General features: G+C 35.1%; 1 protein-coding gene across 2 annotated transcripts in view; it reads left to right on the forward strand.

Annotated features, from left to right (window-relative positions):
• LRPPRC (leucine rich pentatricopeptide repeat containing) overlaps positions 1–16,379 on the forward strand; it is an 87,581-nt gene that overhangs the window by 7,318 nt on the left and 63,884 nt on the right. Inside the window, exons 2-11 of one of the 2 annotated variants that reach the window (XM_048298124.1) lie at positions 3,327–3,532; positions 5,789–5,911; positions 6,585–6,706; positions 6,797–6,855; positions 7,425–7,511; positions 7,998–8,124; positions 9,157–9,301; positions 10,113–10,255; positions 10,541–10,646; positions 10,728–10,835. In XM_048298124.1, the coding sequence (XP_048154081.1) occupies positions 3,327–3,532; positions 5,789–5,911; positions 6,585–6,706; positions 6,797–6,855; positions 7,425–7,511; positions 7,998–8,124; positions 9,157–9,301; positions 10,113–10,255; positions 10,541–10,646; positions 10,728–10,835 (1,226 nt within the window). The remainder of the gene's footprint in view (positions 1–3,326; positions 3,533–5,788; positions 5,912–6,584; positions 6,707–6,796; positions 6,856–7,424; positions 7,512–7,997; positions 8,125–9,156; positions 9,302–10,112; positions 10,256–10,540; positions 10,647–10,727; positions 10,836–16,379) is intronic. The other variant, XM_048298123.1, reaches the window with a different exon arrangement.

Genomic DNA, 16,379 nt, shown 5'->3' on the forward strand with positions numbered 1-16,379 from the left:
ATTGATGATGATCCTTCAGGTGGATGCCAGTGAAAGTTTGAGTTCCTCAGGTTGTTTTATAATCTCATACAGTTTTCACCTGTCTGTCTCAAACTGAAACTCAGACTCCCATATTGCCATTCCTTAAAATGTCTTTAATCAGTATAAATTAACAAAAGCACCAGTACCAACAATACTTGGCAATATTGTGGGGGGGTGTAAATAGAAATGCCCAATTCTGCTCAGCTTTCAGAAGGTGAAGTTACTGTATATAAGTCTATAGTGTTTTACAGTGTGCAGCTGTGGCAATTGATATGCTGTAATATTCTAAACTTAATGTTACAAATAGCATCATGCTAAATGCTAAGCAGGAGAGTTAAGTAGCAAATGAAACTTTAGAGTCTTCTCATGCTGTTAACCAGCTTATGTTGAGCATGCACATGCTGTTTTTATCTTTACACTTCATCTGATGGAGCTGGGCAAGTACTTTAAAATATTTGTGACTTCTGACATGTGGAGAATCATACAAGGATGGCTTTCTTAAAACAATGCAGGACCTAAGAACTGTTAGATACGAATTTGTTTATAGTTAGAAGTGTTCTGTATGTCAAAAAATAATAATTTGAATTATTTGAAAAATACTATAAAACATTAGCATGTTTTTATAGGGAAATGAATTTCAATTTTAATCTGAAGCACAAGAGTTTTGTCGACTTGTGCTTTGATTGTTAATGGAAATCAAAATATAAATTTCTGTGTTACAAAGACAGCCCTGTGTTGCCACAGCTTCCAGTGCATTTTTGTAACCTTTCTGGAAGTATTCTGAAAAGCTTTCAAGTAGCTCTTTTAATGGGTATATAGGAGTGGATGATACAATTTTCTTTTTTTATTTCTATCTTTAATAAAAAAATAACTTGCAATCACTACAATTTCATTCTTGTAGCTATCAACTGGCTAGCTCGAAGCTGAGTATTGCTGTTTGTGTTATTAAGGAGTTATTTAAGTTCTAGGCATCTCGCTTGTTTATTAAACCCTGGAAGAGTTAAAATTTATTATCTGACTGTTATTCTTACCTTGTCCTACTGGATTTTATGCTAATTAGTCTAATGACTTCTGTTTTCCAAAAGTACCCTGTTTCTGGTTATAGGAGGCCGTAGAAGGAGAAGAGGAAAAGGAGGGAAAGATCAGGGAAAATGACGCCCTTGGGAATACTTTTAGTAAGAGGTGGCATTACTAGTAGCAACAGAAAAGTTTGATGTTAATCTGACAAGCTGCTTACCCTGAAAAGTAGTGTTTCAGAGCTTTTTTTCTTTTTTTTTCTTGTTTTATTTCTAGTTTCTCTGATTTTGGGTACCTTTTCTTTCTCAATTTCTTTTTTTTTCTGGTTAATTTTGGTGGGTTGTGGACATTGTGAGCTGTTTTCACTCTAACCTGATGGAACAGTAACTTTACTTTTTTGTAGAAGTAGGTGAATTGGCATTGTGCTAGGTTAGTGAGTGAAATAAACTCACAGATCTGAGTAGAATGAGAGCTAGCCCAAAGGGATCAGTGGGAACTTGTATCTAGCAAGAAGTAGAACGGAGGCTGAAAGAGGGGATCTGTCCTTTTTTGTCAGTCTTTCTTCCCTTCAGTTCTTTCTTCCTTATCCTTTCCCTAGTGAAATACCATGCAGATTATTTGCTGGGCTCTGGAATATTCTTCAGGAGTAAACTTTAAGAGATAAGGCAGTGTAAAAACTGTGTTCTTGAAAAAGGTAATGCCAAATCGTAGTGATGTTCTTCATTATTAAAGGATTTTTAAAAAATACTTTAAAAAAATCAAATATAATCTATTAAACTGTTGTCATGGCTCCGTTAGGAAAGAGATTCTGCTTCAGGCTACTTCTAGAATTTATGGCCTGCTGAGTTACTAAATCAAGATTTCAAACAGCAAGGAAAAAGTTGGTCTTTGGGCTACTTTATGCTCACAAGAGGCAACTACATGGTAAACCACTGGTCTGTTTTTTGTACCGCAGTGATGATTTCTCTGCAATTTAGCAGCTTGCTGCCAGTGCTTCTGAAACATGCAATTGCCAGGAGCAAGCTTTTCTCCTCCACTGGACTTCCTCTCCTTGAGCCTTAAACTACCACTGTTTGGTGAGAAACCAGCCAGCAGATAGACCTGTGAAAAAGCTTCAGGGGCAGGAAATTGTTTTGTCGAGAATGTCAGCACTCTTTCTTGGCTTTTAGGCTGCTATTTCACAAAATGTGGAGCTATTACTGTATAGGACTCCTGGAGCACCTCTAACAGCAGGGAGTACAAACTAGGGGTTTTGGGTTTTTTTTAAACTAGTCTAGAAAGCTTACAAAAATTTAGCTGAAGAGCTGTCTGAAGAGTCAGAGATGAGGGAGGGCAATTTCGGAAGTTGCTACATCTTGTTTTTGCCACCCAGCAAGTATTACTTTTTTTTGTATAGGATTCTGGAGGAGGATAGTCTGGTTTATTTTATGCGGTTGTAATCACAGCTGAGAACAGACTTCCTAAAATGCTTGTGTGTAATGATAATTTCACCTGCACAGGCTGTTCATAACCTTGCTGTGGCACACATACAGTTTTCTTATTCTTCGGTAGATCAACTTATTCTTCTTAAAAAAAAAAAAAAAGGCAAGCCTTTTTTTTTTATTGCATTATTGGAAATAACAACACTTTCTCATTATGCTTCTTGTTTGGTTTTTTGTTTTTTGTTTTTTGTTTTTTTTTTTGAGAAAATAAATATTTAAACAAATTCGCTGTTGATGTTTGGTTTACATGGCAGAATGGACGGATGCTTCGTGTTGGTTATTGTAAATCCTGCAAAATGTGGAGTGATCCTATCCTGTTGGTGTTTAAGCTGTTGTTTATCACACTGGCCTCTGCATTAGTTCTTGTGCATTTTAATTGACAAGGAAGGTATGATTTGCTCTCTTGATTTGCTGTGTTCTGGAAGATCTGTCTGTGACTGTTCTTGAGATTTTTCAAAACCTTATGAGAGCTTTAGTGAGTAGCTGTAATGGGACAACAGACTTTTATAGCACTTGGATGACTTAATTTTTATTTTTGTGGGAATAGTATTTGAACCATTTAATTCATCAGGTGAAAGTTACTGTAAATCTCAGAGAAACGTATCACTGTGAGAAAATGTACGACTGACTTCTCAAGTAGAAAGACACTGAAACGAATCACTTATATTTGTTTATTTTAAAATGGAATGTTTTTGAGACTATTCATCAGCAAGAAGTGCATTATCTTTTTGACATTAGGTGACTAGTCTAGATCCAAAATGACTTACAGAATTGTAATCTTTATTTTTCTGTTTGTTTCTGTTCAAGCAGAAGCATTTTGAACCAAATAAGGTTCCTTACACTTGCACCTCAAGAGGAAGGAAGTGTTAAAGAAGAACCAGTTTCAGAAGTTCGAACCAGAACGACCTGGCAGTTTGACTGGGCATTAAATAAAGTGGATAACTCTGTCAGAAAAACTGGCCGCATCCCTAAAGCTCTTCTACTAAAAATCTTCCAGGAAATAAGCAAAGCAGGTAAGTTGCTTCCAATTAAAACAAAATAAAGCTAAATTTCAGGCTGGTATATAACCAAGGAAAGGAATTTATCAAGCCAAAGAAGTGAATTGAGTATTCTGATCTGTATTTTGTCTTTGAGTGTTGTTTGATCTGCTGTATATGTTGATGGCTAGGCTTTAAATGCTTTAGAGATATTATTTTGCTTTGAATGCTCATGTTAGCTTTTTCAAGGTTTATTTTTGTCTTTAAGAATTTATAAGTCTCATAAAAGTGTACTTTTAAGGTATGTTTTAGTGCCTTGCTTACTGTGGATTTTTAATCTGGTAATGCACTTTGTCATAGAACTGTGTCGTGCTCTCTGAGCAGGGATCATACCTGTCTCCTTTGCACAGTATATTTTTAAAGTGTCTGTAATGAACCATGCTGCCCTTAGGATGTTATTTGTTTTAAAGTGGAACTACAACAGGGAAATACGGAGGTGATCCACAAGTTTCCACGTTCCCAGGTAGCTGTGGTTATTCATGACTAGAAAGCTTTATTTTTTTGAATAAAATAAAACCAAATAGCTGAAGCATTGTCCATTCTGACAGATTCAATACCTCTTTGGCTGAAATATGTAGACTACATTTTTGCAAACCAGCTGCCACAATTGATGAGGTTTGGTACAAGTTAGAATGAGTCAGTGGAGATATTTAAAGAATATACTTGCTAAGTACTACTGCCAATATTTATCAATGGCAGCATGTATTGTTTTGCTTAAGTTTTAAACTTTGCTGTGTATTGCTCTGGACTGTAATGGCTTGTCTAGCTGGCATTGTGCTTTTAAAAGTTTTGCATTTTATTGTTTAAAGGCTAAGCCTTCAATTCATGCTCTTTCTGTTGAACTTAGTTTTTTCTTTTTTGCTTGGGATATCCTTTCTGATTCTGACTGCTTTGTCTTTTTTTAGATGTAAACCTCTAATTCGCAAATGTGGGTTGGCAAGAATTTTGTGTCTCTGAACCTCTCTGCAAGTAGTTCTTCATGAACTTTGACTAGTTCCACAGTTTTTAAGTCATATTAACAAAAATGTTAATTACTTATAGGGTTTTCCTTTGGCTTTGTAATTGTATTTAGAAATAAAAGCATAGAACCTCACAAATTATTTAACTAAGGTGCTGTTAGAGTAAATGGCAAATATTACCATATGAAACTTTAGTCCTTGTTTATTAATTAATAAAGAAACAAATTTAGCAAAAGTGTGGGAGCTTAGTGTTGATTTCTGCCTGTTTGTATTGTTTTTCCATTTCCAATTACAACACAAAAAAACCCTGATAAAGGTGTTTGCAGTAGATCTTGTTGTGCATCTCTCCATGCTCAGACTGCCAAAAGTTTTTGATTTTCTTTTCGCTTTCAAGGTATTAAGTTACTAGTAGTTGCAGCACTGGCATTCTGAAACTGAAGATGTGTTGGCATTTTCATTGCATGAAGTAATTGTGTGCAAGGATTTAAAAGTTGGTCATTTATGAACTGATGGTCATACTTGACAGTATGTTATTTCTAAAAAAACTCATTTTTATTTGAAATTGCTGGGTTTGCATCTAAACATGGGATAGAATAAAAATTGTCTTCAGCTGATTGGGTCATCTGTGGTAGATTCTGCAGTTCTGTCTTTCCCTCAGGAATAGTAGTGAAGTGCAAGAAAGAGATGAGTTTATAGTTAACTTTTTTGACAATCTGTGACTAGTACAGAAGTAAGAAAAGGCAGATAATATTACTGTTTCCTTCACTATTCTCTAGATGTAAATTTTCTCATTTGTTATGTATTAAACATAGGCATAAACTGGAAATGGAAGTTTAGATGTGGAAATGTTTCTGACTAGCAGTTCTGGAATTGTATTGAATTGGTATGAAGTATTTTGACATTTTAGAAACTTACCGGAAAGTTATGTCCGTGTTAGGATGAAATGATCTCAGGATCTTGAGCTGGAAAGTTGAAAGCATGAGATAGTCTAAGTTTAGGAATTGTGTGTTGTACTTTTAAAAATTTCTGCTCGGCTAAGCTCATTATTGTGCTAAATGGCATGTTTTGTCATGAATCTTCTTAGGATAGCGCACAGTAATGTCCTTGTTTAATCATTTGGGTATCCTGTTCATGAGAAATCTTCAGTCTTGGAGAAAATTCTATATTCTATAGAAAATGTTTAAATATTTCAGTAGGTCAGTCTCAAATCTTCTTTCTAATATCAAATGCATAATTACTTATGAAGAAATTTGTGGTTTTGTTCCACTTGCAGGGTGTCCAGGGAGTAACCAGACCTTGCTTTTGTTACAAAGTTGCGGTGCTGTCTTACCAGAGGTATTGTCACCTGAAAGAACAGAACTGGCCCATATGATATGGGACAAGATGAAAGAACTTGGTACGTTGGGTCTGTTAGCCCTTCTTGCAAGAACAGCTCTGTGCTTTAGTTACTCTCTTTGTAATGAAAGAGACTGTATTTTAATAGTGTTTAAATGTTAGGTTATAACAGGTTGTACTTATTACCGAATGAAGAGTAGATTTTATTATTCAGGTGAAAGACCTGTTTCTAATTCTGGGGGTTATAGTGACATCTAGGGGTGTTAATCTAAAATTCTAAAATCTAAAGATTTTTTTTTAAAAGATGCTTAAATTGGACTTTTGCTTGTTTTTCATTATTGAGTTTACTTTTCTGTTAGATGTTACCTTTATATCTGGTGGGCCGAGTATTCCTAGTGGTACCAACTATTTTATCAGATGATATTTTTACTGTGAGTGAGTCATTTATCTATAGATAATGCATAGGTGAATTGCTGAATCTGTAAAATAAATACAGCTGTAGAGATTGCTTGCACATGAGCATTGCTGTTACTGTGCTCGTTATGTTTTAGCCTTTTATAAACACATGAGCTGTTAAGTAAATGTCTGATACTTCAAAGGTGAATAAAATGAAGCAGCCTCCTAAGTTCATACAGAATAAAATTGACATGAAATTAATTACCTGAGAAAGCTATGAAGCAATGTTGAATTTAGAGAATCTACATTCACTGACTATGGCTGAAATATTTCCTTAGGTGCTGTGTATGATACAAGCCATTACAATGCTTTACTTAAAGCCTACATTCAGAATGAGCACAAATTTTCTCCGACAGAATTCTTGGCCAGGATGGAGGAAGCAAATGTGCAGCCCAATAGAGTAGGTACCCTTTTACAGGATCTTCATTCTTAATAGTAGTCTCCATTTATTGAATGGAAATAGTTAACTTCCCCTTTTTGTTTTCTGTAGGTTACATACCAAAGATTGATTGCTGCTTATTGCAATGAGGGTGACATTGAAGGAGCAAGGTATTCTTTTGCATTTATGTTTAAAGGGATTTCCACAAAATCTGTTTCTCATATTCCCTACCACTAGTGTTAAAACTGATTTCTGTGTAATTCATAGAAATTGAGCAGAGCAAAGAAGGGTTTTACATATTTTAACCAAGCAATGCAGAGCAATTTCGTGGATACTGCTGAAACCTACACAAACAAAATAAAAATAAGTGATAGAACAGTGTGTTGAAATCAAGTTGTATTCACATTGCTCAGAAAATAACTTGTTTTGTCATTTCTAGAGCCATCATGAAAAACTGTGAGGTTAGGAACGCTTACTGTTTTTGTAAGAAAATGGCTACTGGGAAAGGCATTTGAGAATAAAGTGGGCTAAGGAGCAAATAGTAATAATTCTGTTTGTTGTCATTACACAGGGCTTGCCGGGTATCTCTTCAACTATTTTAGCAAGGTTAAGTTGTAACAATGTGATTGAGGGGCATGAGAAATAAGTAAAAGGAAGATAAAAATTTAAAAAAAACAAGCCCCACCCTAGTGTCTGCATATTCCAAAGTGGCAAATACAAATTGTCTTATATTTTGCAGTAAGATTCTTGGATTTATGAAGAGCAAAGATCTCCCCATCACTGAGGCAGTATTCAGTAGCCTTGTGAAAGGACATGCAAGATCAGGGTAATGTTTCATACCTTTTATTCCTTTTGTTTACTCTTAGCTTTACTAAAATATAAAGTGATACTGTACAGAAAAAATTACATGCTGCAAAAGAGTGTGATGGTTTTGAATAATAATATGTAGAAGACTGTCTCTACATTTATGAAGCAAAAAAGCTATTTAACAAAGGAAGTAGATTTTTTTCTTGTGTCTGAAAATCTTGTATTTCAAGATAAATTACTGTACTTCTGTAGTACTTGAGAAGAAATTTGCTGCACTTAGTTCTGAACTTTATAATCTGTTAAAGTTGAAAGAGTATTTTAAGTAATACAATTATTAAAAAGATTTGCACTTTCACCTTTCAGGATTTGCTTAGTTAAAATAAGTTTCTCTAAGCTTGTGCAGTCTTTGTTTCCAATTCTAATTAATTTAATGAGGAAATGTGGAAGTCGCAATAAACATCATTATGATAAAATCTACTGAGGGTCTTCCTTTGAATTCTTTTAGAGATATGAAGAGTGCAGAAAACATCCTTTCAGTGATGAGGAGGGCTGGTGTTGAACCAGGTGCAGACACCTATTTATCACTGCTGAATGTGTATGCTGAAAAGGGTGATGCTGATAGCATCAAAAAGGTATTGCAAATTTGAATTTAAATACAACTTGTTAGATCTTTTGTTCAGTATAACTTTGGAATGCTTTCTGTCCATGCAGGAGGAATAAGAAGAATTTTATAATTGGTTTCCTCCCACTTTGAAGTAATTAACAATTTTTTTTTTTTTTTGCAATTGAATAGCTGGTTAACTGGAAGCAATGTCATAACTTCTGAAAAATACTTGTCTTTTGATAGTGGCATTTCACTCTGGGAAGATAGATTTGTCATTGAGTGATTTAATAATTCAGGGGTTTTTTTAAACAGTGCATGTGAGATATCTATGTATTTATTTATGAAAATAAAAAGTAAACCTCGATTATTCTGTTGCCATTGAGCCATTCTTTGGCCATTGAAACCACAGGATCTTTCCAGTGAAGATGAATTTTCTTTTTTGAGAGTTCATACCAACAAATTAGATACTCGTAAGAGAGGCTTCCTTGGAGCCCTTTCTGTAGCTGATTTTTTTCAAGTATTCTCTCTTACTATTTTTTTAAATTAAAGAAATACTCATAAAGCAATGAGAAAAGATCAAACAAATTTTCTTAAGTTGTATCAGGAGTTTAATCAGATGTAGAAGACCAAATCAAGGAAGAGGGTATTGGAAACATAATTTTCTTCTGTGACTTAAACAAATAGTCATCAACCAGTATTCTTCCAAACAATTACAAAATGTTTGATAAGTCATTCTTCTCTTTAGAAAGTAATTTCTTTTGAAAGTCATCTCACAATGAGAAAACCTCTGGTGTTTTCATATATGGTGTTTAGATATGAGAAAGAAACTATATGTTATATCTGTTTTAGCTGTCCCTTTTTCTTTTTACAGTCTGAATGTGTTTGAGTCCCTCTCACTACTTCTTGCATATTCTTTCTCTCTACCATATTCCATTGTCTAAACCTGTGGGTTTTAAAAAAGAAAAAAGCCCAGCCTTTTGTGTTTGTTTTGAATTAAAAAAGTACTCTGTTTCGAGTCACTTTGGAGTTGATTGAAGTTAAATTTGTTTTGGTTTTACAGGTGCTAGAACAGGTTGAGAAGACTGAAGGGTACCTTATGGATAGGATTTTGATGCAGGTGATTTTTAGCCTTGCCAAGGCTGGGTATCCACAGCACATTGAGGATATTAAGGGACGCATAAGATTTGAAAGGGAATTAATTCCAGGTATGTCCTTGGTTCCTGCAGCAGGGTGGAGAGAGAACATTTTTTGTTTGTTTTGTTTTGGGGGTTTTTTTGTTGGTTTTTTTTGTTTTGTTTTGTTTTGTTTTTCCTTCTTTTTCCAAAAATAGGTAATTTTGTAGTTTTCCCTTGAATACTGAGGGAAAGGAATAGTTTAATAGTTTTGCGAATAATTTGTGGATTCATATGTGTGTTTGTGTGTTTTAGATTGTGTTTTATAAAATCTAAATATGAAACAGCTTTAATAATTTGCATACAAAAATTGATCTATCATTTAAAAAAAAATTCTAAAATTCATTAAGCTTTTATAAGAAAGCAGCACGTGTGGAGTCCTTTCTTCAAACACCACTGCTAAGATTCCTGTTGTGAGAGCTCTTCGTGACTGCCATAAAAAAGGGATACTAAAAACTGAATATGGTTTTTTATTACGTACCTGTAAAGTCACTTCTGGATGTTTAATCTGACTGATAACTGTTAATTATCCTTCATCCATTTTTTCTTTTATGATGTGTCTAGAAATGAGTTTCTCTTTTTCTTATCCTTCTGTCATGCTGCAGTGGTGATACTTCTGTAATTTTTGGCCTAGTCTTCGTACGGGAAAAGTGAATTTCATTGCTAAATAGAAATAATCCTGGAAAAGGTAGTCTCAAATTTGTGCTGTTAATCTTGTTATAAAGTATCTTAATGGTACTTGTAAAACACTTACTTTCCTAGCTTTCACTAATTTTAGTAGCTTAAGGTGAAAAAGTTGGGTGCACTTTATTAATACTGTTGTTCTCTGTTTTTCAATTGCTAGATGTAATGAACTTGTGTTTGACTCTGATAACTCATGGCTTTGAAGATATCAGCTTCAGCATTTTGAAGTCTTTAAGTCATTTATCACGTGATGATTTGGACCAAGGTAGCTTCTTCTTGCAACACTGTGTAAATAGAGATCTGGTAAGCAGAACAGCAATACTTTTTTTCTTAATCTAATAGTAACAGTATATTTATTTAGTTTAATGCAACTGTGAAGATTGGAAATGGTGAGTTGTTGCACAGTCCTTCAAGAGCAAAAGATGAATTTTATTTTTTTGTATCAACTTGCATAGTAAATTGAAATTCACGAAGGAATCCTGTTTGGCTTGTGTAATATCCATTTTCTAAACATTAGAAGAATCTGACGTTTTTAACAATTTGAGAGATTGATAAATACATTAAATTAATTTTTGGAATTGTTTGCAGCCTCTGAACAAGCTGAAGCAGTACTGTAACGAGTTAAAAGAAGCAAAGATGCACTCGGCACCGTTACAATTTATCTTGCGTTGCGCTTTGGAGGCCAACAGATCAGGTACTCTGCTTATTTAGTTATTTTGCCTGTGCTCATTTAGAGTACTTGGTCACTGTTTAATTGTTTTGTGAATGTTTTCAGCCTTGGCCATTGATGTGATGAAGATGATGAAGGAGGAAGGCTTGCCACTCAGACCTCACTATTGCTGGCCGCTGCTAGTTGCATACCAGAAAGAGAATAATCTTAAAGGTGAGTTGTCTGATAAATGCTCCTGTAGCATTATTGCAAACCTAGTACACAAATCTTACTGCTATGAGATTCATCAGAGATGAAACAAAGCCCTAGCTATGTCTGTCCTCATTTCAAGCAATTTTTCCTTCAGAAAGACTTTTTCAAAACATCCTTTCTTACTTGATTGTGATACAGTTTTACAAATTTCAAGTCTCCCTTGACATAGAAAGATGTGAGTGTTTAGTTATCTTTTGAACTCTTCACATTCTTTCTGCCTTCCATGTTCTTTATGCTGCTCATTACATTTTACTCTTGAAGAAACTGAAATCCAAGTGAAGAATTTAAAAGTAAGGTTATGTTATTATAGCTCTCTTGGACTGCAAACCCAGTCCTTTTTTCAAGCCAGCTTCTTATTATTTGCCTGATGAACCAAACATGAGTTTTGTTACAATCATAAAAACTGCAGGAGAACTTACATTGCTGAATGTGTGAGTCTGACCTGACAGCATACTGATTGAAGGACAAAAATGCTCAATCTTTGGGATTCTTAAGTAGGTTTAAGCATTTAGCATACTTTCCCCTGTTACACATGGGGATGTCTACAGGATATGAATAAGAAGTGAACAAATATTAAATTTTAGAGTACAGTATCTAATTCTTTGGTTTGCGTTATTGGTAATTCAGAAAGAATGGTATTGTAAAAAGATGCTTTTAACAGAAGTACTTCCCCCTTGGGGAAACAAAAAACTGTCTTTTTCATCTTATCTCACAGTATAATGTGCTTTAGAATGAGATGCAGAGTTGTTAGTGTGACACTGGGTGACAAACAAAATGCACAAACAAAAAAAAAGTGCTTTTAGCAGACTCTTCATATCGCAATTTTATCTTAAATATACAGTCACATTCCAGTTCGGAAGAAATGCTGAAACAAGTATTCCCTAATTGTTTCTGGCTATAAAAATGTCTCAAGTCTTTTTCAAAAAGCCTTTGTGAAAACAATATTCAGTTTTTATTAACTCCTTAGGCTCTGTTCCTGCTAGACTACTGCCCAAGTTTATCTTCTCCTAGGTCTTCAAATCCTTGAAAGTTCTATGATATTTTAAAAGTCTGGCAGTGTTGTTTTAGCTGGGTCCTTTGTGACTTACTTGAAGCACAGTGTTGCCAAAAATAAGTAAATTGAAATCAGTGTCATGCTTCTCGGTGTGGATGCTGCCTACTGAAAAAAGCTGCTTTCTTTTACTCCATGGAAAATTTCACCTCACTAACACAATTCTAAGAGACGTTGGCATTATTTTTATATTTAGACTTGGCTCCCAAAACTGAACCTGTATTTGAGTGTCAAGAGAAAGTGAGGTGTTCATACTTCTTTTGATCTTTGTCAAGATCAGAGGTGGCCCTAATTTGGACTCCCTACTGTAGAATTCAGCTGTGCTTTGGCTAGTACTTGCTGCTGGAAGTCATGTAAGTGAAGTGAGAAGAAAACTGATGAAGGATCCTTCAATTCTAGCATTTGTAGCCATTTTCCATAGAGCCTTTGTTTTTCTGTCTGCAGAGGCATTGCATACACGTACTTCTGTATGGCTGTAAGATAATGCTGTGAGTTTGCAAACTCATTTTTGTAGCCTGTCCAAGTTTGTATTGTCAAGTGGAAGCACTGTGTGCTTCCACTACGACTCTGTACATCCCTACACAAGTCAGTGATTTTGCAATTCCTAAAATACATTAGGTAAGAAGGTACCTGATCAGTTGCTTCTACAGTGAAGGATCAGTGTAACTATTCTTGCTGAATAGAACAAGTTGTCTTCGTGTAAGCTTGCATTCAGTTTTTTCCAAGTTAATAACAAAAAAAAGAATAAATTAGTTCTGCTATCTAAAAATACAACCAATACACTTGAAGAAAGGTAAATAGGGGGAAAAAGCCTCATCCACCCTGGAATTGTTTCATAGAAATAGTAGAGCAAACAGTAAGGCTGCAGTGAGAACCTAAGGGTGACAGCAGGTAGTAAATGAACAGAGTGGTGCTTTCTAGGAGTAAAAAAATAATGTGAACAGAAGTATAGACACAGTACCACATATCATACCAAAAATAAGGTAATTAATTTCTCAACAAAGTAGTAATGCCCAGCCTAATGTGTGTGATTTTGTGTCTTGGTATAGGCAAGGCTGGAAAAGGAAAAGAACTTTGAGGAAAAAACTATTAAAAATATGATAGCATGTAGATTGGACTAAATAATCAGAACAAACAGAATAAAAGCAACAACCTATCTCGAACTGCAGTGTGCAAATGTCTGAATCAGTACATATGGTGTGACCCAAACAATTATAGCAGTGTTTAACTAATATTTTTCTAATGTTTATTACAGCAAAATCTGACACTGAATATCAAAGAAAATTCTGTAATTTCTGTTTTATGGAAATGTGTTTGAAAGAAAGGTAGCAGTGAAGTGGTGGCTAGGAGACATGAAACTAAACAAGGCTATTTTTAAATACACCTTAACCACTCTGAAATGGCAAACAGTTCTTTTCAGTCGTTTTACACAGGCAAGTAATTTCAGGTGGGGCATTGCCTTTATGTGCATCCATTATATAAGTTGATAAATACTTACTTCCTTAGTAATTATTGGGCTTTTAGGAATGAAAAGTACTTGCAGGGTTTAAAAGATTAATATGCAGTGGATCTGAAACTGTTATTGGCACTGAGTCATTTTGTATCAGGTTATGCACTAAAATCAGGAGGGCCTAGTGTAAATAAGCAGAAATGTCCGACTTATGCTTGCTCCTGAATATTTTATAGCTCCCCTTTGCCTTTGAATGATCAAATTATTTTTAAAAACACTTCTTACAAGTGTGTATTTTGCTTTTGGGATCTACAGTTGTTAAACTGTTGTATAACTATTGTTATATACAAAACCCATGGTTAGTGAATGGTAATTCAGTTTTTATTTTGGAAAATAGGAGTCTGGGTCCAGAGGAGAGTAAGAGTGGTGATTTCACAAAGTTACTGCTTGAAATCCTGTTTTACAAACAGACTTTTCTGGCAAAGAACATTCTGAGTGGATCTGAAATTACCAGCACGGCAAAAATATGTTAAATACTATGCTTTCCTGAATGTGACCTTACTTTTTGAGCTGAAGTTTTGTTTTTTTGTTTCCTCAGAAAACTGCTAAAGCCAAATTTTACTTCCCTTGCACATGTAGAACTGTACATAACTGCCTTAGAAATTCCTCCTGTTCTCATGGGACTGCTGAAGGGAGAAGGCATGACCTAACTGTGAGAACCTCAGGAAATGAATGGTAGACTGAAATGCAAGCTTCATTTTTCAGTTTTTGAAAAGCTGCTCTACCACATAAATATTATGACCGCCTCATAGTTCATCTCTTCTGTATTTGTTCTTCAGTATACTAATTTGAGGTTGGAATCTGTTCTGTTGGAGTGTTTGAGTGCTGTTTCCAGTATTGACAAAAAGAAGCTGTTTGACTTTGTTTCCTGTTTCTGTCTTCTTTCCACTGAATTATTGGCTTTTGTATACTCAACTCCTGTGTACTTATATATGTCAGCCCAAGATCTCAAAAAGCCTGTTCTTGATCAAGCAGGGAGATGGCCAAAAGACTTTACTGGGGGTTTTAGTCATGCCCAGTCTTCTGGATCAGTGGTCTCCAAAGTGAGGTGTGCAAGGCAATCCATTGGGTTGTGAGTGGGCTGTTTAGCAAATAAATATTTTATCCTTTTTGGCTTTCTATTTTTGTGTGTGTTTGATAATGCCCACAACTCAGTAGAGTTCTATACATGTGTAAAATTTCTAAATCAATATACATGTATGTTTGGTGGGGGGGTGTTCTCAAAAAGGTTTGTGAGACCAGGTTCTACATGAACATGACTGCACTTTCATGTCTCTTTTAGCCTGTTTTTTGGTTGGGAGAGAGAGAAGAGGTTAGTGCATTTTCCAGTATGAAAAGCAAAGAATTTATAAAAGTCCACCTACATAATGCTCAAATCCTTTTAATTGAAATGGAAATGTTTCATTGCTTAGTATTGCGGAAGTTGTTTATTTGACTATAAAGTAGTTCTACTCTTGGTGAGGTAGAAAATGTATGCAAAACTGTAGGATTCTGTGTTGGTTTCATTAATCTTCTGTCCCCCCAAAAACTGTACATCAGCCATCTTAAAAAAAAAAAGCTGCCACACATCTCTTCATTTTAAGTTCTTTGGCTATGCAATTTCTTTGGTGCAGTGTGGTTGTGGTATCTGCATCTTGCTGTTGTGCTGGTGTTCTGTTTCTCACACCTGCCTTTTCCTGCTCAGGAAGTGTGCCCTGATCTGTCTGCTAGGGAGTGGGGATGCTTAACAAGCCTGTTTTCTGCACTCTTCTGGGTACAACTTTGAGCTCAGACCTCCTGAGTGCACCACACCTTATTCACTGTGGGATCTAGTTCTTGGTCTTCAAACTACTTGTTAGAGTTACTTTTGAAATTATTTCAGCACAGGAGGACTTAATGTAATTTCTAGGATGTTGAAAAGAGGAAATAGAAACTAGCTGTCAACATTTGAAAGGTATGAAGAAAGATTTAGTGTAATTAATTCTTTATTCATATTTTTGCAGATTCTGGTCCAAAATCAGAGTTTTGTTTAAGGCAAACTCGAACAGATGATGCGACTTTAATCTAGTGTGACTTGCCTGCATGTATTTTCAAGTGCTCAAAGGGAATTCACATTTGATTATTTGCACCATAGTGCACTGCATAAAATATTCATGGAAGTGTCACTTTTCCATAGGTGGCACTCCAGGGCAAAGACAGGGACTTTGGACATTTTTAAAGTAATAAGTATGAAATGCAAGTTGAAAAAAACATATGCTGTTTGGTACTGGTGTCCTGCAGCAACTGACAAATCATTTTTAGACCAGCAAAAAATGATTATACCTGTATTGGTTTTGACAGGGGTTCAGAGTTTGGTAGCTAAGGTTACTGCAAGAAGTTCTGCAAATCAGAAGAGTGTGAGCAGTTAAAAAGAATGACATATCCTCTTAAACTACACTCTAGTTGCTGGACTATTAATGTTTGGTATCCGGTGTCTTCAATGGGAATCTACAGAACTGATACACAGTCCAATTGTGTGAAATGGTGTGAACCCAGTAAAAGTTACAAGGTAACTTCACTGGGCTTGGGAGACTCCAGCCTTTTTCTGAATTTCCTATTTGAAGCTGATGTGCTCTAGAGTAATGAACCACTTAAATTACAAGCATGTTACTAGTTTTAAACAAATCCAGAAGACAAATCCTGAACGCTAATGCTAATCAGGGTTGGATACTGGGAACAAAACTAAGAATGTATCATGTATTGAATAATGTGTTTGTATCTTGAGTATGATTATATACATTACATCAAATTTCAGATTTGTTTTTTATGCACAATATAATGGGCATTTTGATACATAGCTCTGTAAGGCATTCTGCAAACATGACTAACTCATATATTTGCTGTGTTAGAAAATTACTTCGTATAATAGCAATTTCCAAACTGAACTTTCATGGTTTTTATAGTACAGCACAAACCAGGAAGTTTT

The sequence above is a fragment of the Corvus hawaiiensis genome, chromosome 3, assembly GCF_020740725.1.
Source record: "Corvus hawaiiensis isolate bCorHaw1 chromosome 3, bCorHaw1.pri.cur, whole genome shotgun sequence".
NCBI classification, from domain to species: domain Eukaryota; kingdom Metazoa; phylum Chordata; class Aves; order Passeriformes; family Corvidae; genus Corvus; species Corvus hawaiiensis.